Source organism: Stegostoma tigrinum, chromosome 19 (genome assembly GCF_030684315.1).
Source record: "Stegostoma tigrinum isolate sSteTig4 chromosome 19, sSteTig4.hap1, whole genome shotgun sequence".
Taxonomy (NCBI): Eukaryota; Metazoa; Chordata; class Chondrichthyes; order Orectolobiformes; family Stegostomatidae; genus Stegostoma; species Stegostoma tigrinum.
In genome coordinates, this window is record NC_081372.1 from 9,343,328 (window position 1) to 9,368,155 (window position 24,828).

General features: G+C 40.7%; 1 protein-coding gene across 5 annotated transcripts in view; it reads right to left on the bottom strand.

Annotated features, from left to right (window-relative positions):
• Positions 1-341: 341 nt before the first annotated feature.
• The window catches only part of rbm39a (RNA binding motif protein 39a), a 43,130-nt gene continuing 18,643 nt past the window's right edge, over positions 342-24,828 (bottom strand). For 4 of the 5 annotated variants that reach the window (XM_048550087.2, XM_048550090.2, XM_048550089.2 and 1 more), the window contains 12 exons: positions 20,821-20,874; positions 19,788-19,905; positions 18,985-19,137; positions 14,568-14,705; positions 12,761-12,826; positions 12,414-12,618; positions 10,559-10,645; positions 9,771-9,803; positions 6,519-6,600; positions 4,958-5,063; positions 3,969-4,047; positions 342-2,592 (listed from right to left, as the gene is read on the bottom strand). In XM_048550087.2, coding sequence (XP_048406044.1) covers positions 2,492-2,592; positions 3,969-4,047; positions 4,958-5,063; positions 6,519-6,600; positions 9,771-9,803; positions 10,559-10,645; positions 12,414-12,618; positions 12,761-12,826; positions 14,568-14,705; positions 18,985-19,137; positions 19,788-19,905; positions 20,821-20,874 — 1,222 coding nt within the window. In that variant the 3' untranslated portion in view covers positions 342-2,491. The remainder of the gene's footprint in view (positions 2,593-3,968; positions 4,048-4,957; positions 5,064-6,518; positions 6,601-9,770; positions 9,804-10,558; positions 10,646-12,413; positions 12,619-12,760; positions 12,827-14,567; positions 14,706-18,984; positions 19,138-19,787; positions 19,906-20,820; positions 20,875-24,828) is intronic. The other variant, XM_048550092.2, reaches the window with a different exon arrangement.

The following is a 24,828-nucleotide window of genomic DNA, read 5'->3' on the forward strand; positions in this document are numbered from 1 at the left end:
CAATCTAGGATGTATTTCAGAGGCTTTTGTGTGAATAATATGGTAGACATTGCACTTTGTCTCTAAATGACTGTTAAAAAATCATGGTTAATTTTGATCATGGAGCTCCATATACTGTATGTTAATGCAAGTGTTTGTTTTGCCATTGGCTTGACTTACTTAAAAAGGACTTTTGAGCAGGGCATGAGGGGAAAATGTTAGAAGTCTGAATCAACAATGCCTACAGCCTGAAAGGAATGCATGAACTTCCACACAAATTAAACAAATATTGTAAGAACCTCTCAACTGGGTTGAATCACTCATCTGTACACCACACCCAAGAAATATTGATGCAAACAAAATTCAGATTATCCCCCAAGTGTTTTTCTCTTATTTATTGACTGATTTTGCATTTTTATACAAAATTTATACCAATTACAAAATCCTTACTTTGGAATAGAAATACCAGGCTGCTTTTAAATCACACTAGAGTTGGGAAAAAAAACAGGTAATGTTTACACTCCAGAGCTCATAGAGCTTAAAAGAAAAGCAAAAGACACCACGAAGGGCCAGACAAAATTACTATTACCCTTTTCAGCTTAATTTCTTAAGATTGTGCATTTACAAGGAACATCTTTATTAACTAACTTTTCCAATGGTTTTTTCCTGTTGAAGGCTTTCTACAATATAAAGGCAGTGAGAAACAATTTCCTTTAACTGGCCTCAAGTTTTATTCTAAACACAGCTAAATTACAGAAAGACCATTCTTACCTGTAATTACTATCAAAAGAAGATACACAAAGTGATTATATTTGGCTCATCTTATTTGACAAGTGAGAAAAAAATGTGCAATGAGGGGAAAACAGTTTCAACGTGAGCTTGCCCAAGCACTTAACTGTGAACTGTAAACCTCGATTTCATTCATTAATTACAAAATGTTGGTACTAATATTTCTTGCCAGCGAAGCCTGACTAACGAGGTTTGTAGTTTTTGGAACTTTCTTAGTGCTTTAGCTATGTTGTAGTATTGGATTACTTCCTGAGGTGTGTACTTGAACTTCTATTTCTCACCTCCCCGTCCCCAAGATAGGCCCACCCGCATCCAATCTTCTTCAACCTAAGGTTTATGATATTTTAAAGGTAAGATTAAGTTTGTCTGGCCTTGATCCTATGGAAGCACAAGGATAGCACATCACTTTTATAACTGTATTTACATAAGAAGCTCATTAGGGGTGTGAAGGTCACCACTGAGAACAGACCAAATAAGGCAAACTGTACATACAATAGTTTTAATCTTTAACTGTTGCCTAGAGATCAACTGTACACAAAGGCTATTAGAACGTGGTTTCATTACAATTTACCTTTTATATAATTAAAACCCAGAACTTTGGTCATAAGAATGCTAGCCATACCTAGTTTTAACACCTTCTAGAACTAGGTGTGGTGATGTTTCTAATAATACACAGACCGAGGCTGACTCTGGTATAGGAAACCACTCCAATTATCAATTCTGAACATGGAATGGAAACTGGCTGAAATTTTCCCATGTGTATTTGTTGCACAAATTAAAATCTGTATATATCCCCAGTGTTTTCCAACTGGTACTAATCAAACTCTGGATATCAGTGTAAACTGTTTCACGTTTGAACTCTGGGCTCACAATACGTCACCCTAGAACAGTTGGCAATACGAATCACCAAAAAAACAAATTTGTAGCAACAGACAGGGCCCTTTTTCCAGTTAGTTTAAAGAATCTGAACTGGCCCTCTGTTTCCAACTGTCTGTCAACTCACTTCAACACTCTTTACAACTTGCCCCATAGGTTATTTCCGCAGGGCCACTAACCCTCATCTTACTAAATCAACTGGGATTCCAACATAGTTAGCAGAGAAAACGCAGTGAATGATCAGTGCTCAGAATGAACTGTGAGATCTTTAATTCACAACAGCTGCAACCTACGTATTAGGCTACCTTTTCCAATACTTTAGATGCAATAGTATTTTCCATACAAGACGTTTATCAAACTGAATTTTAAAAAAAAAGCTCATCTGCTAAGTTTGATCAGAAGAGCATCAAAATTAATTAACTAAACATGTAACTTAAAATGTGTACAAGTGCAGTGCTATTTCTATGGAGTCTAACTGACTGCAGTAGTCTTGTTTCAGAAACCACAAAAATAACTTCAAAACCCCAAATAAAACTTTTCCAATACTTGCAGGCTTTTTGCTGATCAGATCATCAATGCTACTGTGTCATCAAAATATAGCATACTGCACCAAAAATCAAAATAAAACAACCTGAGGGGTATTTGTGTAAATCTACTTCTGCCATTTTATTTCCTTCCACTGGGGCTTGGCAAGATTGAAAACAAAATTTATTATAAGTTCATTTGGGGCTGTGCGAGATTCCCCCAGTACTTTTCACTTGTATCATCTGTACAGGTGACCACTATGTAAGTGTCCACATTCCTCCAAATTAGAAGTGAGTGCAGTCGTACAGTTTCCTTGCAGCTCCTATCGTCTTGCTGGAGTCAGCAGCTGGGTAGTTGTCAATGAATCTGGGAAGAGATTGTGGTAAGTTGGGAGTGGCACATATGCAGCCGTGATCATTTTTCCTGAGAAAGAAAAATAAGTTAAATTCCATTTCGAATTAGGCACAAAAGCAAATCTTTAGAATACAGGCTCATTCACCTAAACAATATATTGCCAATTCAAATCAGGATTCAAACAAACTAGCCAACCACAGCCAGATAGAAAACTGCAGTAACACAGCAGGAATCAGCACCTTCCTCTAATCTAGGACTAACCCCTCAGCATAGAACACTTTCTGTAGCCAGAACCTGTAGATAATCTCTTGGGTAATAATGCATTAGAGAACATTTAGACATGAACTTCACACCGTAAATGTAACCTCTAACTTAAGTGCAATCAAGCAGAATACTGATTTGAAGGAAACTGGTGTGCCTGCCCTTTACATAATACCTATTTAAGTTGTCATGAAAATGTACTTTTACAAACTCAAAATAATTAAGTGTACTTTAAAAACCATTCAAGCAGCAAGGCTCTACAGCCTGGCCAACATCCATTTCTGCTAGCACACAGTTTAGGTAAGAAGCTGGGCCGGATCTCACCAGAGTCCTTCACAAACATTGATCTAACACCCAATTAATGCAAAGCTAATAGACATTTGTCAAAGCATCTTGGTCAAAGAGTAGTCGTGGTCAAAAATCATAGGAAGAACCCAATATCTCCGCAAAAACAGAAAATACTGGAAGAACTCAGTAGGCAAGGCAGCAGTTGTAGAGAAAGAAACACACAGTAGGTTCCGAAGAGTCATATCGGACTTGAAACATTACTGTTTCTGAGTCATATCGGACTTGAAACGTTACTGTTTCTTCCTCCACAGATGCTGTCAATCTACTAAGTTTCTCCAATGTTTTTAGTTGTTTCAGATTAACATTTGTAGTATTTAACATCTCCACATGAGAAGACAGTAAAAAAACTCTAAAATGGAACAGCCAAATAAAACTAGTCTAAACCTTGTTCTGTACATCATATAAGTTTCCTTCCCAGTAAAAACACCCTCCATGGTTTTCCAATGTAATTCAACTTCCATGTATGTAGTAACTTGGAAGGGCAGGCTAATCAAACTTGCTAGCCAGCTCCACCACACTAAATAATGGCTAATCATACACCTCAACACCACAGGTTCGTCCTCAATATCATCTACTGATCGGTGCCTTGAACACACAATGCCTGAGCTTCTGTAAACCCACGGAATGAAGAATTCTGAAGATTCACCCGTGGAAGTAATCCCCCTCATTTAGATCTACATGGGTTACCTTTCATTCCGAAACTCCTGGTTCTGGGAGTTCTGACCACAACAAAAGCCTATTAGCATCTACTCTTTACAAATTTTATAAGCTGTAAGCTTAAACAACATGCACAAACATTTGAAAAGACTTTTAACATAATTCCAACTGTAACCCACCAGCAAACCACCTTCCATGCAAGGCACCAACAGCAGCGGCTGCAGCAGCAATGGTCGGGCACTTTACATAGACATTTCCCTAAAAAGAGAAATGGATATCTCATTATAGTTTCTGACAAGTAAGTTTTGACAAAGCACATCAGTCCATCATTTCACACATGTGGTTACAGACCCAACATTTTCTGTTTCCATTCAGTTTCAGCATTAGTTTTTTTAAATTAATCCCCACCACTATAATTGCACATTAAGTTATTACTCTATATACCCATTCCTGACCCTTGCTATGTGTGGGATTGTTCAGATTTAATAATCAAGGTGAACTAAAGAACCCATAATTGGTTTACACCTGTAGGACTTCTGAAAATACAAGGGGAGTGGAATATGACCAAAACCGATTCATGCACAACTAGATGGTATTTAAGAATAAAGGATGCCTGAAAACAGCTAAACATAATGGATTTTGCAGTTCAAATGCCTACCTATGAAATGCTGAATCACAAAAAGATACAGAGGTAGTGGCCATTTTTCCTACTTAGCCTCTGGCAATTCCCTAGTCAGGCACACTTGCCTCCACTGGTTCCCTTTCAAGTATTTATCAAATTCTCTACTGTTACTAGTGAGTCTGCATCCAGCAGTATTTCAGATAACTCCTTATAAAAATCAGTTTGTTACATGTGAAGAACGTGTTACTATCTTGCAGCGTGTAAGGCGGCACGATTACAGGTCAAGTCAGATAGCACAAGAATAAGGAGCCTGAACCTGCAGTACTGTGCAGACTAATTATAAACTTTATAAACAGTTGATTCTGTATGATCAACGGTCTTGTGCTTACTTGAAATGGGTTGCTAGATCAGCTGTTTTCTGATAGAAAGCTTGTTTTATAACTTTCTAACTTTTGCTGTACCATTGATTCAAGTGGCAAGCACCTGTAACAAATCTCTGAAAATGCTTGTCACAAACACAAAACTTAATTTGGACAAACTTCTCACCTGGGGTGAATTTTTGTCTACAAATATATGAATGACTCCTCCATGTTTGTTACATTCTTCAATCACATCGTCACGAATTTCTTGGTCCCAGGCTGGATCATCTTCCCTTCAGGAAGAAGTTGGGCAATAATTACCATCACATAGTAAAGTGCCTGCAATTTTCCTAATCCAGAATCTCAGCATATATTAAATGTAAAAATAATTGAAAACATTATCAGGAAATTGAAGCATTAGGAACTCAACCACTCATTGACTATACAAAACTTACTGATTAGCAAGTAATTAATGTGTCCCAAGTAAACTCACTTTATTATTTCAAGGAATAGATACATTAAACTTGGAAATCAGGCCTGATTGCCCAGATGGGTTTGTTTAATGACTGACCAGATGCATAAAGATATAGGAGCCTAAATTTAACCCATATTGTTAGCTAGGCAACAGTGGACAACAAAACCAAGCTCACCACCCAGGTTAGGAAGGGAAAGAGAATTTGAATGTTCTTAATTATCTCCGTTCTGAAAAACAGGGGAGGATCCTCTAGTAAGCAAGCTGGTAATCTTCATTCTATCAGGTAAACATAACAATAGGATAAATTGTGATCACATCCATGATCAAACTGAAATTCCATTTATCAGCTAGACTCACAACCTTTGGGAAAGGTTGCTGTCAATAATACACCCCCAATATAATCTTAGTGACTCAAATTAAAAGCATGAATTATGAGACTGTAATGTAGACATAACCAGTTTAACTAGAAACAGAGAAGACTTGACAGGCAACTAACAAGAGTTAAAACAACTGAAACTAGGATCCAGTGACATGCACATGTTCAGAATTTCCCCACTAATTCAGACCTTGGTTCTGCATTGGACATCACTGCCCATTTTCAGTGCACTCTAACATTTGAGGACAACATAAAAGCATGTTAATCATTTTGGGTAGAAATCAATTGCAGCACGACTGTAGAATCTCAGTAGGTGCCTAGAAATGCATGCAAGACTTCTGCGAATTTGCAACTGTTTTCAAACTGTCAACATGAGACAATATCAGTTTACCTTGGACAGCAAGTGGATAATTATCATCAGATTTCTTTACACACAATTTAGGAATGTTAATAAAAAGACTATGTCAGTACTGTTTATCAGCCACATACGCCATCCATTAAAAATTTTGATACCCAACAGTTTGAAAAAGATGCACATCTACAGAAAAACAATGTGAAGTACTTTAAGCACTTGCTCATTTCTTTGAATAAAATCATTATTTCATTCCCATATTAATTATCAGGTGGATTTAACCGACAACCTACTTTTGAATTTAACATCACTCAATGTATATAGTCTGATAATTCAAATTTCTGTAGCAGTAAATTCCCATGTTCTTGCATTTATCACAAGAAATCATCCAAATTATTTATCTCAAAAGGTTACTGACTTATCAGATTATAAATGGAAAATAAATATGTGGGCTGCTAGTGAAACAAATTATTTTATTTTGGTATTATATTTTAGAATATAATTCAGAAAAACAAATCAAGAGAACAGAATTTGAAAATACTTACGACTGTGGGTTAAACATGTTGGAGAGCTGAAAACACTGCGTCGCTATTGGTGGAGTATTTACAGTCGCAGGGGGATTCAGTGCTGAAATGACAACAGTACTTAAAATACTGCTCAAAAGACTAATTATGTATTCAAGAAAATACATATCTACATAACAAAATGGAAATATTTTCAGTTTACATACTCTCGATAACGTAATAATTGCCCTTATTCAAAAAGCTGTTGGTTTGAGTTCATATTGATCCTGAAGTTAACATTTTCAGTTATAACATTTTGTCAGATCTTGCTAACCAAGTTCCCATGTCTGTAAAAGTGTTGGCTAAACACAAGCTGTTGCCACATAACAGTTGCTCACAACCCAATGATACATCGTTCTCTCGTACACTGTAGAATATTAGTCAAATGCCAGACCAGTTCTGAAATTCCAGAAACACCAGATATTTTCAAAACAAACTCTTACTTAAATAATCTCAGATAATGGGAACTGCAGATGCTGGAGAATCCAAGACAACAAAATGTGAGGCTGGATGAACACAGCAAGCCAAGCAGCATCTCAGGAGCACAAAAGCTGACGTTTCGGGCCTAGACCCTTCATCAGAGAGGGGGATGGGGTGAGGGTTCTGGAATAAATAGGGAGAGAGGGGGAGGCGGACCGAAGATGGAGAGAAAAGAAGATAGGTGGACAGAGTATGGGTGGGGAGGTAGGGAGGGGATAGGTCAGTCCAGGGAAGACGGACAGGTCAAGGAGGTGGGATGAGGTTAGTCGGTAGATGGGGGTGCGGCTTGGGGTGGGAGGAAGGGATGGGTGAGAGGAAGAACAGGTTAGGGAGGCAGAGACAGGTTTTGGGATGCAGTGGGTGGAGGGGAAGAGCTGGGCTGGTTGTGTGGTGCAGTGGGGGGGAGGGGACGAACTGGGCTGGTTTAGGGATGCAGTTGGGGAAGGGGAGATTTTGAAGCTGGTGGAGTCCACATTGATACCATTGGGCTGCAGGGTTCCCAAGTGGAATATGAGTTGCTGTTCCTGCAACCTTCGGGTGGCATCATTGTGGCACTGCAGGAGGCCCATGATGGACATGTCATCTAAAGAATGGGAGGGGGAGTGGAAATGGTTTGTGACTGGGAGGTGCAGTAGTTTGTTGCGAACTGAGCGGAGGTGTTCTGCAAAGCAGTCTCCAAGCCTCCGCTTGGTTTCCCCAATGTAGACGAAGCCACACCGGGTACAGTGGATGCAGTATACCACATTGGCAGATGTGCAGGTGAACCTCTGCTTAATGTGGAATGTCATCTTGGGGCCTGGGATGGGGGTGAGGTGTGGGGCCAAGTGTAGCATTTCCTGCGGTTGCAGGGGAAGGTGCCGGGTGTGGTGGGGTTGGAGGGCAGTGTGGAGCGAACAAGGGAGTCACGGAGAGAGTGGTCTCTCCGGAGAGCAGACAGGGGTGGGGATGGAAAAATGTCTTGGGTGGTGGGGTCGGATTGTAGATGGCGGAAGTGTCGGAGGATGATGCGTTGTATCCGGAGGTTGGTGGGGTGGTGTGTGAGAACGAGGGGGATCCTCTTTGGGCGGTTGTGGCGGGCGCAGGGTGTGAGGGACATGTCCGCCGCATCTGCTCCCACGATAAGACAATCCACTCCCGCACATCCCAGATGTCCAAGTTCTTCCAGGACCGCAACTTCCCCCCCCACAGTGATCGAGAACGCCCTCGACCGCGTCTCCCGTATTTCCCGCAACATGTCCCTCACACCCCGCCCCCGCCACAACCGCCCAAAGAGGATCCCCCTCGTTCTCACACACCACCCCACCAACCTCCGGATACAACGCATCATCCTCCGACACTTCCGCCATCTACAATCCGACCCCACCACCCAAGACATTTTTCCATCCCCACCCCTGTCTGCTCTCCGGAGAGACCACTCTCTCCGTGACTCCCTTGTTCGCTCCACACTGCCCTCCAATCCCACCACACCCGGCACCTTCCCCTGCAACCGCAGGAAATGCTACACTTGGCCCCATACCTCCCCCCTCACCCCCATCCCAGGCCCCAAGATGACATTCCACATTAAGCAGAGGTTCACCTGCACATCTGCCAATGTGGTATACTGCATCCACTGTACCCAGTGTGGCTTCCTCTACATTGGGGAAACCAAGCGGAGGCTTGGAGACCGCTTTGCAGAACACCTCCGCTCAGTTCGCAACAAACTACTGCACCTCCCAGTCACAAACCATTTCCACTCCCCCTCCCATTCTTTAGATGACATGTCCATCATGGGCCTCCTGCAGTGCTACAATGATGCCACCCGAAGGTTGCAGGAACAGCAACTCATGTTCCGCCTGGGAACCCTGCAGCCTAATGGTATCAATGTGGACTTCACCAGTTTCAAAATCTCCCCTTCCCCAACTGCATCCCTAAACCAGCCCAGCTCTTCCCCTCCACCCACTGCATCCCAAAACCAGTCCAACCTGTCTCTGCCTCCCTAACCTGTTCTTCCTCTCACCCATCCCTTCCTCCCACCCCAAGCCGCACCCCCATCTACCTACTAACCTCATCCCACCTCCTTGACCTGTCCGTCTTCCCTGGACTGACCTATCCCCTCCCTACCTATACTCTGTCCATCTATCTTCTTTTCTCTCCATCTTCGGTCCGCCTCCCCCTCTCTCCCTATTTATTCCAGAACCCTCACCCCAATCCCCTCTCTGATGAAGGGTCTAGGCCTGAAACGTCAGCTTTTGTGCTCCTGAGATGCTGCTTGGCCTGCTGTGTTCATCCAGCCTCACATTTTGTTGTCTTACTTAAATAATGCTATTCACAATCTCAATGTCCCAAACGGCATTACATCCAATTAAGTACATAACCAATTGAGAATAAGAAAAATGACACGGTTGTGTACTGCAGTGCTATCTTAATCACAATGGTGAAACACATTAGTTTCTAAAAAACCTTATAATCATAAGGTAGAATGCCGACAGCAGTCAAAATGTAGCCTTGAACACAAGCCCCACATTGTTCACTACACAATACAAATTCTGGAATAAGCATCAACAATTCTGCTGACTTTCATTAAAGTCCTTCCTTCACTACTGAACAGGTTAACTTAAGGAGTGTGACTTATTCGCTAGGTCTATACTTTGCAGTGCACACAGGAACCAAATGCAGCTTTATAAATTTAAATTCTAACTCCCTCATTTGTGAAAGACAAGTGATTAATTTTATAGCTTAACAAATTCAGGAAAACAAACTACTGCAAATTCTTACCTTCAGTCTGTTGGATAATTCTTGCCTGCAAGTCTAAGGACAAAGCAAAAAGAGGAAAATATTAAAGAGTTATATTTAAAGTAATGCTAATTAACATACAACTCTTTGCTCCACAAGCCTGGTAAATTAAAACTGTGCACTGTGCAAGTCATGATGTAATTAAAGTATTATATGAGGAAAATGAAAACAGTAAAGTACTGCACCATGATGCTTACAAATCGAGCTCCTAATTAGGCTCCTGTTATGGCAAGTGATATACTTTTGATCAGACACTGACCTTTTAACTGCTGCTAGAACTTGATTTGCAAAACATGAAGATTTGAATCTGGGGACAGGAGAAAGCTACTTGACTGGACTGGGTGGATTGAAGAGCCTGTTTCTGCACTGTATGACTCTGACTGCTTAAGCCATTCAATAAAATCATGGCCATTCCTACCTGCCCCAATGAAGTTTTACCCCCTTAGAGAAAGTATTCACCCCTACCTTAAAGATAAATAAAATTTCAGCACCCCCACAGCTAAATGAAAACAGAAATTTCCATAATATTTTATCACTAAAAATCACATTTCCATAAGACCATAAGACATAGGAGTGGAAGTAAAGCCATTCGGCCCACTGAGTACACTCCGCAATTGAATCATGGCTGATGGGCATTAATTTCATGATTATGTCAAAGATGCAAACTATCTCTGAGAACAATATAAGTACCAAACTCAGTGTTACAGAAACAGGACTTGCTCAAACACCAATCGTGTTCATTGTAAAAATATTGAAAAATCCAATCATACCCGTTACTGCTGCCATGGCACCTAATGAAATATTGCCACTCATCTGCAATGCTTGCTGTGCTGCTGGGGGAATCTGTAATCCTGTTCCTGAACCAAATAAAATATACAGATAAGAATACCAGGCATTGTAACAAGAATATTTATGATATTAATAACACTTCAATACACAAATCCTTAGGAACCAGATGACAGAATAGATAGAAACTCACTACAAATGAGAAAATTCGGTAGGTTTTAAAAGAGAATTAGTCAAATTGGTAGAGTTGAGGCAAGTGGAAAACAAAAGGATAGGTGCTCGTGCCACTGTTGTTCATTAATGTAAACAATTGGGACTTAAAAATGAGTGCAATCATCTGAAGCAATACAAAGTTAAGCGGGTACTGTTGAAACAGTTGAGGAAGACAGCCACAAAATACACCACCATTAGAATAAGCCTGAAGAATGGGCATGCAAATTTAATATTAATGTGGATAAATGCAAGATGATGCATGCTGGGAGTAGGAAGTAGGTAGCTACATTCTCCTTGGAGAGCAGAAATCTTAATGTGGAAGCGAAGTAAACAAATATAGGGGTGTACATGCACTGAATCTGAAGTTGCAATGCCAGGTTAAGGTCATTAAAGACTAGCCTTCTCTGCAAATATTGAAATTACATATCAGAGTACTTTAGATCTCAGTATGAGACAAAGTTCTGGTCACAATATTACAACAAAAAAAGGGAGCCTGAAACAATGAGATGAGATAAAATATGTCATGATGACAGCAAATTAAACAAGTTGCAACCCACCGAAGACTAACAGGCTTAGGCTTTATGTTCAACAGAAAGCTGCAGGTGACATAATGGAGGTATTTGAAACTATGAAGGGTATGACAACAAAAGGAGGATACTTTCATTAGTGGGGAATTCTAAAGTTATTGGATTTTAATCTAACAGTCACTATTAAATTCAAGAGATAGTTCAGGATAAACACCTTCATCCAGGGAGCAGTGAGAATACGAAACTAGTTACCGAGGAAAATAACAGATACGTTTAAACAGTAGCTAGATAACAGATGATAGAGATAGGAATCAGAAAGATTCAATGCACTCTTTGGAAAAGACGACTAAGGAGGGTGGTAGTTTGTATGGAGCTCACATGGTTAGATGTGTTGAACTGAACGGATCTCCTTCTACATGGTAAATTCTACGTAAAATTCATGATGCACAATTTAAGAATTTCTAAAATTAACTTCTTCACAACTTCTAATCTGGTTGAGAGACAACATGGGTGATAAGTAACGAAAACCAGCCCTATAAAAAGTATCGCTACTGTACAAATGACTGAATATAACTGTAAACAATTTTCAGATTTTTAAGGGTACAGGCTTGAGCTTTCACATGGGCCTCAGACACAGATTCTTGGCTTATTCTACAGTGTGGCTCCAAAAGACCAAGAGCACTGTTGATTTTAGAAGTCAACTAGTAGCTTGAACAAATTCTCCATTCAGTCAAAAATGGATCAAATACTGCATGCTATTCAGATTCAAGTCAGCATTGTCAGGAAAGAATATCACATTACAACTGCATTTCAACAGTGCTGCTCCATCTGCTGCAGGATGGTACAATACTTTTATCAATGTTTTAACCAGAAGACAGGACAGTCTGGACTGAGGAAACTTCTTACGATGAAAATCACAAAGAACAAAGCCTATGCAATGCAACTGAAGAAATAAGGTTTCAAGGCACTCCAATGAGTGCAGAATGCAAATGAATTCAAGGTGCTGTTGTGTGACTCTATTCAATAAGTACAGAGAAAGAATTTACAGGATATATTTCACACCAATTTCAAGTCCTTCTACCCAGTCCTATTAAAATACCTTCTGCAAGCCTTGCCATCAACTGCAGGCGGCCTGTTGTTCCAAGATCAATGCCAGTCCTCTCCAGTTCATCGCTGTCCAGGAATGAGCTTGCATTAGATGAGTCCGATCGCTCTGTAACATGACCAACCTTCATTGGTCTACCAGCAAGCTCAAAGCCATTTAGCTGTTCCAGAGCCTTCTTTGCACACTCAGCATCAGAAAACTGAATAGAAAGTATGAAGTCACCAATTAGTTTTATAAATTAATTTAGGCAATGGAAGTTGAAAGCTCTTGTTTTTGAGAATACGTTCAAAACAGAAGTTGGAAAAACTTATTTCCAAGGGGAACAATAACCACGGACTTACTGTTATGAATCCGTAGCCTTTTGACCGCCCTGTTTCACTATCCATCATCAGTTGGATGTTTTCAATCTAAGAAACCAAACAATAAGTAGAAAATCACAATTTTAAGTACTTTAAATATGCACATGAAAATGTACAAACTCTATTGAGTTTTGAGAAGATTTGTAGTTCAGGTTGACGTTCTGGATGGGAGTTTGCTCGCTGAGCCGGAAGGTTAGTTTTCAGATGTTTCGTCACCATTCTAAGCTTCCAAGCTTCATCGACGTTACCTAGAATGGTGACGAAACGTCTGAAAACTAACCTTCCAGCTCAGCGAGCAAACTCACATCGACAAACTCTATTTTTAGCCCATGAAGGTCAAACCTTATTTGTAGGCATTCTACCTAACAAATTAAATTGAGATGATCATTTAAACAGTCCCAATGTTCAACAAATACAAACCTAACATCAATAAGACTCCCCATGCAGAATTGATCTGAATTTCAGATGATTGTAGTTGACAGCAAATTGCCAAGGTTAAGACAGTGATTGCTAAAAAGTTAAGAAATTATATTCCACCTCAATGCTTGCCTTAAAAATTTCAAGAAAAACATAAGTGGCAGATGAATATCAGGCACAAGATTTGCAAAGGATTTAAAAGAACTCCTAATACAGCTAATGGTAAATCAGAGGATGTGTTGGTTAATGGCTGTGTTTTAGTAAGCAGATGGCCTTGTAGTACAATGTACTTTACTACACTGCTGAGGCAGCATTTTAAAAAAAGCACTGTACAAGGAACACAGGTATTGTTGACTTGGCAATTATGCATTACTCAACGCTCAGTTATGGGGGCAGATTTCATGACCCTGACAGGTTCTTCCAAATAAGTGAAAGTAGGTATATGGGTTGCCATTAGGCTGGCTCTCTCATTCCAGACTTTTCATATTTCAACAGCTAGGTACAGTGGATCCTCGGATTTTACAGTTCCGGATTATTGGGCCAGTGACATTACCATTTTAAGGAAAGACGATTCACAGCACATGCATGTCACTGATTGATCCCTGTCCATTCTTAGTTGCCCTGGAGAAGGTGTGTTGACCTGCCTTCTTGAACCCTTCAAGTCCATTTGGTACACGTAAACCAGCTGCTGATAGGGAGGGAGTTCCAGAGTTTTGACCCAGTAGCACCGAAGGAATGACGATACATTTCCAAGTTAGGAGCACAGTTTGTAGGTGGTGGCGTTGTCATTTTTCTGCTGCCCTTGACTATTTTGATGGTAGAGATTGCTAGTTTGGAAGGCACTGTCGAAGGAGCCTTTGAGAATTTCTACAGTATGTTCTGGAGACGGTGCAGACTTTTGCCATTGACCATCATTGGTGGATGGGGTGACTGCTTCTGGATGCAATACCAACCAAACCAGCTGCATTGTTCTGTACTGTGGCAAACTCTTTGTTGAAGCTGGACTCATCCATGTGGAGAATGCTCCATTATGGTACACACATTTTGGAGCGATGGGTGGTGAGTTACTTGTGGCAGGATTCCTAGCTCTTGAACTGTTCTTGCAACTACAGTACTTATTCTAGTTCAGTTTCTGGTCAGCAGTATACCAGGACATTGATTATCAAGGATTCAGCCACTAAATATTGAGACAATAGTTTGATTGTATCGAACTAAAGAGAATCCATGTCGAATCATAAATATTACAGGGGTATATAGAAGCAGATCAAAATATAGCAGTCTAACAGAACTAATGTTTTATGAAATAAGGAATACAATTTGATTTAGTGAATTCTTCAGAACAAGGCCCCTACAAGTCTGAAATTACACTTACTCTCCCAAAGGGCTCAAAAATTCCTCTCAACATTTCTTCAGTAATATTGAAATGCAACGATCCTACATATAGCCTCATTGGTCCTGCAGTGCCTTTCTGTAGGTTGTTAGCAAGAGCTGCTGCTCGGTTCTTCTCAGCCTGTTTCACACAAATGGCATAAAGTTAACCTTCTCTTTGAAGAAATACATGGAATCATCCAAGTTAAAAGAATCATAATTCTAAGATTGCAACCAAGGTAAGCTGAAATTGACCTCAAGTTGTAGAAATACTAACAAAAAAAGAAAAACACTTGCTGAATGATAAAGCATTGAAAGAATTCCATTCCAAGTTAGAGCTCATGAAGGTTCTTTTATTCACATCATTCTGTGATTTTAATAATGACTACGAAATTTGGAAAAATCCCAGGTTCCCATCACAAAGATGCCAAACTTTCTTTCACCAAATGAGAACTGAAAGGTAACTAAGCCTCTGCGATGAAAAAGCTGCTCATCAGCTGTTAAGAGAAAGTGACTGTCTCTTTATCAAGTATTTTAAAAACTTAATTGTTGACTTTAATACATTTTCCCTTATTTGCTCATTAACTACCAATATCACTGGCAAGGTAAGCATTTATTAACTAACATTAGTTGCTTATGAGAAGGTGACTGCCACTTTTTGAACCCCTGAGTCAATGTGCAGCACCTACAGACACATAGCTGCGAAGGAGGAAATTTCAACTCTGACAGACTGTGGAATGGAAGGAAACTTGGAGGTAGACAATACGCCCGAGGTACTAAATGAGTACAGATACACAAAGGAGATGTGGCCAAAGTCAAAGAGAAGGTAACTGCAACACCAGGTAGGCTAAAAGTTAATGAAGAGGTATCGAGACTGGCTGTAATTAAAATCGATACAATCAGGAGGACTGTCACTTGCATCAGAGGATAAGGAGGAAGAAAGCATGAAAATTGGAGGTACTGTCCAAAATCTTCCAACCCTGCTTTGATAGAGGAGTGCCAGAGAACTGGTTAAAAGGGTTATTTTTCCATCCCCACCCTTGTCTGCCTTCCAGAGAGACTGCTCTCTCCGCGACTCCCTTGTCTGCTCCACACTCCCCTCCAACCCCACCACACCCGGCACCTTTCCCTGCAACCTCAGGAAGTGCTACACTTGGCCCCACACCTCCTCCCTCACCACTATCCCAGGCCCCAAAATGACCTTCCATATCAAGCAGGTGTTCACCTGCACATCTGCTAATGTGGTATATTGTAGCCATTGTACCCGGTGTGGCCTCCTCTACATTGGGGAAACTAAGTGGAGGCTTGGGGACCGCTTTGCAGAATACCTCCGCTCGGTTCACAACAAACAGCTGCACCTCCCAGTCGCGAACCATTTCAGCTCCCCCTCCCATTCCTCAAACGACATGTCCATCACGGGCCTCCTGCAGTGCCACAATGCTGCCACCCAAAGGTTGCAAGAACAGCAACTCATATTCCGCTTGGGAACCCTGCAGCCCAATGGTATCAATGTGGACTTCACCAGCTTCAAAATCTCCTCTTCCCCCACTGCATCCCAAAACCAGCCCAGTTCTTCCCCTCCCCCCCACTGCATCCCAAAACCAGCCCAGCCTGTCTCTGCTTCCCTAACCTGTTCTTCTTCTCACCCATCCCTTCCTACCACCTCATCCCGCCTCCTTGACCTGTCCATCTTCCCTGGACTGACCTATCCCCTCCCTACTTCCTCACCTACACTCTCCTCTCTACCTATCTTGTTTTCTCTCCATCCTCAGTCCGCCTCCCCTTCTCTCCTTATTTATTCCAGTTCCCTCTCCCCATCCCCCTCTCTGAAGGAGGGTCTAGGCCCGAAACGTCAGCTTTTGTGCTCCTGAGATGCTGCTTGGCCTGCTGTGTTCATCCAGCTCCACACTTTGTTATCTAGGATTCTCCAGCATCTGCAGTTCCCATTATCATTGGTTAAAAGGGCTGTTTAGGTCCTGGTTAAAGGGGCTTTAAGTATAAACTCAGCATTTACAGTCGAGTTATCATAACATTGGGTAAATTCTCACAACAGGTGAATCAGCACAATCACTTCAATAAATGTGAAATAATGCCAGCGTGAGCACATTAAAGACAAGTTCTAGTTATTTAATTTGGTTGAAGATTTTTTGATAGGGTAATAGAATCGACTAGAGTAATGCAGTTGATGGGATATACACAGGCATTCAAAAATGTATATAATTAAACTGCTTCATAACAGGCTTGTCAGCAAAGTTAAAGACAACTGAATAAAATGTATAGTGGCAGCCTGGTTATGAAATTGGCTGCGTCAAGAGAAACAGATAAGTGTTGAACAGCTTAACTGGGGTCTAGAAGAAGGTATACAGTGAGGTTTCAGGGAACGGTATTAGGATCAATGGTTTCCCTTAATTTAGATGAATGACATAGACCTAGAGTATTAAGGATAAAACACAGCGTTGAAATACAGATGATCTATTATGTAACTTTAAAGCAACCCAAGTTCCAATCTGAACGGCCTACCCTTTTCTTGTGTTGCTCCCTATCCTACAGGCTACAGCTGTCAATTCTCCCACAATTACTAGGTTTAACAAAATTGTTTCAAAAAGTAGCTTTGCAGAGTCACATTGGAATGGCACCACGTTGCACTAATCACAGATCGTTCACCAATTGTTTCATGCATTAAATATATTTAATCCAGAAAACTGATTTTGTGTTAAAGATAATAGATACACAAACTAACCGAAATTGAAATGTTACTTTAGGGGTATTGTTGACAGAGTCCACGCAATAAGTGTGCACACTGATCATGTACAATTCAGTCTGTTATATGTCCTATCCACTGAATCTCAAGAAAATCTTCCACAAAATTGTCTCAACTTCATAATCACATTTCCGAAATGACTGCCAGACTACTTGGACCTCTTGGCATCAGGGTAGCCCGCAAACCCACCAACACACTAAAACAGCAGCTAATGAACTTAAAAGACCCTATACAGACAACAAATAAAACAAACGTCATCTACAAAATACCTTGCAAGAACTGTGACAAACACTACATTGGACAAACTGGCAGAAAGCTAGCCACCAGGATACATGAACATCAACTAGCCACAAAACGACACGACCCACTATCACTCGTATCCTTACATACAGATGTGGAAGGACACCACTTTGATTGGGACAACACATCCATCCTAGGACAAGCCAAACAGAGACATGCACGAGAATTCCTAGAAGCATGGCATTCCAACCGGAACTCCATCAACAAACACATTGGCTCCAATTCAATCTACCATCCCCTGAGAAAAAGAACAGGAAATGACATCAACGCAGGAAATGACATCACAAACCCAAGGAAACCTAACCAGATAAACAGAAAGTGGGGCATAACACCAGCGCTTTGTCGGAGGCTCACTGATGATGTTACCTAGAATGGTGACCAAACGTCTGAAAACGAACGTTCCAGCTCAGCGAGCAAACTCACATCCACATCTTCATAATAATATATTCAATGTTACGAATTGAAATGAGAAAATTACATATACCCAATTAATACCTTCTGTAGAAAAGGATCCCACTGAATTTTACAGGGTCATAATGAAATCAAATAATTCTTCCTTCTAGTCTGTGACATCTAACAAGGTAACAGCTAGACTTGAAGAGGCAAACAGATTTTCGGGACAGCTTCCTACAATATCTAAACCACTGAAGTAGTAATGGGGGAGTACGTACCAGAGAAACTGCAGGTTATATAGTCTGCAACTAATGATTCAAGCAAAATAAAAACCTTGAGATGAGAATAATGAAACAGGGCAGAGGACCAATATAGGTTAACAAAGGTTAGGATGGGGTAGAGCTCGATACAGGACACTTGCAGAACAGTGAATGGACTGAAAGTTACTCCATTAGTGACAATGGTATTTACGCTATCTCAGCAACAGTTGATGCCTGACTATGTTGGGGTGAGAGAGAGCAGGAAACAAAGCACTTAATAAACTGACTCTGTTGAAGTATGGCAGAGTTCAATAAAGGTAAGCAATGTAGGAAAACTGAGAGTTTAATCATACCAAAGCTTGCAAGAGGGTAGAAAGGTAAATTGATACAATCAATTAACATTTACAACTTCAAATTAGGCTGTGTTGAATCACCAAAATATGCCAAACCCAAATTAGAGAAACTGGAGGGTGGATTATCACACTAGGACATTCAAGGGTGTTGCAGAGCAAGAGGTCATTCAAGTGCAGAAGGGTTAGTTGTGAACTGAATTCAGCTGTGGGCTCTTGTGGTAGTGCCTCTACCTCTAGGTCAGGAGGTCTGTCGTAACTTCTCTGAACAGATTGATTAGAAAAAAATCAACATAGAATTCAGCTATTCACATTATATAATCTTCAGATTAGAAACTAGAGATAAAATTCCCTTACCTGTGAAGCCTGAACAATAATTGGCACACCGAGCAGCTTCTGCCCAGTCAAACCAATGGCGAGTGGAACAGAGCTCACATCAACAAATTCCACATAAGCAATTCCTTTCGAACGTCTTGAGTTCCTATCGGATATCATTCTGACGTCTCGAACCTGCACAAATACAGATGCAATACTTCAATTCAATAGCTTCAAACCATAAATGCACCAGTTATAAAACAATGCCTGCAAATCACTAGACACTAGATCCTCCATAAGGCTTTGGAAAGTGACACAATTAAAGTTTCAATATAACATGTATAGACAGAATCGTCATGATTCTAACAATCAAGTCAAACCTGGATGGGCAGAAGATGCAAGAGGGCATGACATATTCTGCTCTGAGAGACCCATCCTCAGAAGGATTACAGCTGTGATATTTTTCTGTTTAAATCTCCAAAAATGGTGAGCACAGTATATTATACAGACATAAATTTTCCCTGATGGAACTTTTAATGTGCTATTTAATTGCCATTGTTTTATCTCTGTTAAAAGCACAGTTTAACAAAGCGCTGACTCGAACATACCAATCATTTTGCAGTAGGTACAAGAGAAGCTTACATACTTTGTATTGGCAGCATGCTATCATGCATTTCAGACTGGTCAGAAAGTAGTTGAATTTGCTATTTCCTCATGCTTACAGAACAAAACGGCCAGTTTTGAAGAAAACAAATTAGATGAGTGCAAATGTCTTTACAATCTAATGTATTCTCCCCCCACTGAACTAAAATTCTGGACTTGTCAGTATATTAGAAACATCCTACCTTTCCCACAGATGAAAAGAACTCCTCTAAGTCTCTCGGTCGAATTCGTGCTGCAAGCTGCATACAGAACACTGTTCGGGCATCTCTTTCTTCAGGAGAAATGTTATCAATTGGCTCCCTGTGGTTAAAAGGTAAACAGTACCTTAGATCTGAGATTATACATTAAAATTTCAGAGTGAGAAAGATGATATCAAATCAACTTAGAGCAGAAGATGCCAAAAAGGGCAGGAGATGCAGGAGCCATTAGACATTTCAGTATTAAGATGAAAATTTGAAATGCTATGCCATACAAGATGATGGGCCAAATGTTGGAAATTGGAATTAGCACAGATAAATGCTTGATGGCCATAAAGGATAAAATGGACTGGAGGACCTTTCTCTGCGCTATTAAAACTTTGACTCTCTTTCATGGACTGAAATTTACATGGTGACAAAGTATATTTGGTGACAATGAAGACACCAAGCAAATCAAACTTCAATCAGGTGGTTTCAAAACTCACCATCTCAAGCTTGCAGATGTACAATTATATTTACATTTTAAAATCCCAATAAAAGCAGCTAGATTTGGGCGATATAGTTATTAAATATCCTTGAATAGATCTCCATTTTGATATAACAAAATGATGTGTTAAAGCTGTTCAGTTGACATGATCTTGCTGTTATCTAACGACTTTTTCTTAATTTTAAAAGACAGAATTGGACAGGAAAAATGCGGTCAAACTGAATAAGGGACAAAACTATTAGGAATTACGATGTGTGCCCATTTTAAAAAAATGCACTGGGCCACCACAGTCGTCACGTACAAAGAAAAATGAGAGAGAAGTCCATCAGCCACGTTCTTGCTCTCATTAATTACAACAGGTATGATATACATCCCTAATCACAACCACCTGATTCTGAATTAAAAAGTCAGTGTTAATTGCAAGTCAGGCCTGACCAGCTTTTACCAGTTTTTTTTAGAAAAGGCTGAATTTATGCACAAAGTGCAATTTTGTCATCACATACCAGATGTAGCGTTTTTCTGAAATATTACCTTATTGGGCTTTTATCCTTTTTATGTGGGCTTCTGCTTCGGGAGCGCCTTCGACTTTGGAATTGGAAGAAAACACAAAACATAGGTTATGACTCTGAGGCAAGTACAAGTTCCAATCTAATTTTACTACGTATTTTCATAAACTAAATACGTGTTGTAATAAATCACACATGGGTAAGATTCCAATAACAAGCACTAACTGGAAAGGGACCAATATACTGGTGGGAAGATTTGCTAGTTCTGTTTTGGGAACCTTTAAACTAATAAGGGGATGGGGGTGGGGGCAGGGTTCCTAAGTAGCAGTGAAAATAGGAAGACAGATGAGGATGGTTTTGAATCAAAAAGCTAATTAGAAAAGACAGATAAAACAAGTCAGAGAACGAGGTATCTTTGGAGACTTATACTGCATCTATTTCAACGCAAGGGGTCTTATAAGGTTAACAAATTCATTATGTATGGGGACATGAGACAGGGACATAGGTTTTACAGAAACTTAGCTGATGGAAGGACAGGACTGTAAGCTCAACATTCTAAGTTTTAGATGCCTATGGGAAGGATAGAAGGAGAGGCAAAGGAGGAAGGGTAGCATTTTTGATTTAGGAAAACATTATCTATATACTTAGAGAGGCTGTTTCTGAGGGATTGTCCAGTGAGGCAAATGTGTAGAGTTTCGAAATAGGAAAGGGATGATCACCTTGATGGAATGGAAATATAGACTTCCCACACCTCCCCCCGACCGCCCACAGCTAACAGTCAGAGGGAACCCGAGGAGCAAAACATGTAGAGATCTCAGCTATATGTGAGATAATAGCCTTGTAACAGTAGAGGGTTTTAATCTTATAAACACTGACTGGGACTACCATAGTGTTAAGGGTTTGGATGGTGAAAAACTTATAAAATGTGTTCAAGACAATTTTCTTATCAATACGCGAATATACTTAGAGGAGCAAAACTTGGCCTTCTCTTGGGAAATGAGGCAGGGCAAGTGACTGAGGTGACAGGGGAACGCTTTGGGACAAATGATCATAATTGTATTAGCTTTAAAATAATTATGGAAAAGGATAGACATCCCATTAAAAGTCCTTATTGGAATAAGGTAAAATTTAACGTTATGAGAAATGAACTTTTGAAAGTTGATTGGAGTAGACTGTTTGCATGCAAAGAGACAGCCAATGAGTGGCTTTTGTTACCACAGTTTTGAGATTTCACAGGCATTATGTTCCCGTTAGCATGAAGGGTAAGGCTGGTAAGAGTAGGGAACAATGGACGAATAAAGATATTGAGGCTCTGGTCAAGAATAAGAGTGAGCCACATTAGAGACAGACAACTGGGGTCAAACGAATCTCTTGAAAAGTTAAAGCGTGCAGGAATCATGCTTGAGGGGGAAATCAGGATAGTGAAAAGGGGACATAAGGTAGCCTTGGCAGATAAGATTAGGCATAATTCAAAAGGGAAGGTTAGGGCTCTGTTAAGATGTTTAAGTTTGTTTACATGTTGAACCTCAGGGGATGGGAAAGATAATAAATATTTCACGTCAGTTTTTTCTATGGAGGAATCTGAGAAATAATTACTGATGTTTTGAAAATAGTTCATGCTACAGAAGTAGTTGTGCTGGAGTTCTTAGAAAACATAAAGATGGATAAATCTCTAAGAAATCATCAAAAGTATCCCACGGCATTGTGGCAAGTTAGGGAAGAAACTGCAGTGCCCCTAGGAGAGATAACCAAGGGTGAAATGGAGGACTGGAGAGTGGCCAATGTTGTGCCTTTATTCAAGAAAGACTGTAAGGAGAAGTCCAAGCATGAGAGATCTGAGAGTTTAACATCTGTGGTGGGTAAGCTGTTGGGTAAGAGAGGATTTACATGCATTTGGAGAGGCAAAGAATGATTAGGTTTGGTCTGGTTTTAGCGAGTTTTGAGAAGATTTGTAGCTCAGGTTGAGGTTCTGGATGTGAGATTGCTCGCTGAGCTGGAAGGTTAGTTTTCAGACGTTTCGTTACTATTCTTGGTAACATCATCAGTGAGCCTCCGACGAAGGTGTTATGCCCCGCTTTCTATTTATCTGTTTAGGTTTCCTTGGGTTGGTGATGTCATCTCCTGTTCTCTTTCTCAGGGGATGGTAGATTGGCTCCAAATCAATGTGTTTGCTAATGGAGTTCCGGTTGGAATGCCATGCTTCTAGGAATTCTCGTGCGTGTCTGTTTGGCTTGTCCTAGGATGGGTGTGTTGTCCCAATCAAAGTGGTGTCCTTCCTCATCTGTATGTAAGGATACGAGTGATAGTGGGTCATGTCGTTTTGTGGCTTGTTGATGTTCATGTATCCTGGTGGCTAGCTTTCTGCCCGTTTGTCCAATGTAGTGTTTGTCACAGTTCTTGCAAGGTATTTTGTAGATGACGTTTGTTTTATTTGTTGTCTGTATAGGGTCTTTTAAGTTCATTAGCTGCTGTTTTAGTGTGTTGGTGGGTTTGCGGGCTACCCTGATGCCAAGAGGTCCAAGTAGTCTGGCAGTCATTTCGGAAATGTCTTTGATGTAGGGGAGAGTGGTTATGGTTTCTGGGCCCGTTTTGTCTGTTTGTTTGGGTTTATTTCTGAGGAATCGGTGGACTGTGTTCATAGGGTACCCATTCTTTTTGAATACGCTGTACAGGTGATTTTCTTCAGCTCTTCGTAGTTCCTCTGTGCTGCAATGTGTGGTGGCTCGTTGGAATAATGTTCTAATGCAGCTTCGTTTGTGGGTGTTGGGATGGTTGCTCCTGTAGTTCAGTATTTGGTCCGTGTGTGTTGTTTTCCTGTAGACGCTGGTTTGAAGTTCCCCATTGGCTGTTCGCTCTGCTGTGACGTCTAGGAATGGCAGTTTGTTGTTGTTTTCCTCCTCTTTTGTGAATGTTATGCCAGTAAAGGGTATTATTGATGGTCTTGAAGATTTCCTCTAATTTGTTTTGTTTTGTGATGACAAAGGTGTCATCCACATAGCGGACACAAAGTTTGGGTTGGATGATTGGCAGAGCTGTTTGTTTGAGTCCCTGCATTACTGCCTCTGCTAAGAACCCCGATATCGGAGATCCCACGGGTGTACCGTTGGTTAGTCTGTAGGTTTTGTTATTGAAAGTGAAGTGGGTGGTGAGGCATAGGTCCACTAGCTTGATGATGTTGTCCTTGCTGATGAGGTTGGTGGTGTCTGGTGTAAGTGTCTTTGGTTCTTCTAATAGTGTAGTCAGTGTTTCTTTGGCCAGGTTGATGTTGATGGATGTGAACAGGGCTGTTACGTCAAAGGTGACCATTATTTCATCCTCTTCTATCTTGGTGTCTTCGATGGTGTTCAGGAATTCTTGGGTGGAGTGAATGGAGTAGCAGGAGTCTTCCACTAGATGTTTTAGTCTTTGGTGTAGTTCCTTGGCTAATCTGTAGGTTGGTGTTCCAGGTAGCAACACTATGGGTCTGAGGGGGGGCTCCTGGTTTGTGAATTTTTGGTAGTCCATAGAAGCATGGTGTGTTGGATCCATCTGGTTTCATTTTTTGGAAGTCTCTCTTGTTTAATTCTCCAGGTTTTTGAAGTTTTTTGAGTAAGGCTGTGATTCGGTTCTCGAGTTGTGGGGTTGGTCTGTCGCCACCTGTTGGTAAGTGTCGGTATCTGCAAGCAGTGCATTCACTTTGTCAATGTAGTCTGTTCGGTTTAAAATGACTGTCAAGTTGGTCTGGTTTTGTCCAAGGGAAATCATGCCTCAAACTTGAATTGCTTTGATTAGTTTTTTTAAGTAACAAGGATGTTACTGAGGGCAGAGCAGTAGATGTCAAATATTTTATAGTGAATCCTTTGATAAGATTCCACATGGTGGATTAGTTAGTAAAGTTACATCACATGGGATTCAGGGTAAGCTCACCAACTGGCTACTAACACAAACAGAAGTTGCTGGAAAAGCTAAGCAGGTCTGCCAGCTACTGTGAAGAAAACAAATCAGATTTAACGCTTCGGGTCCAGTGACCATTCCTCAGAATTTTTTCAGAGTT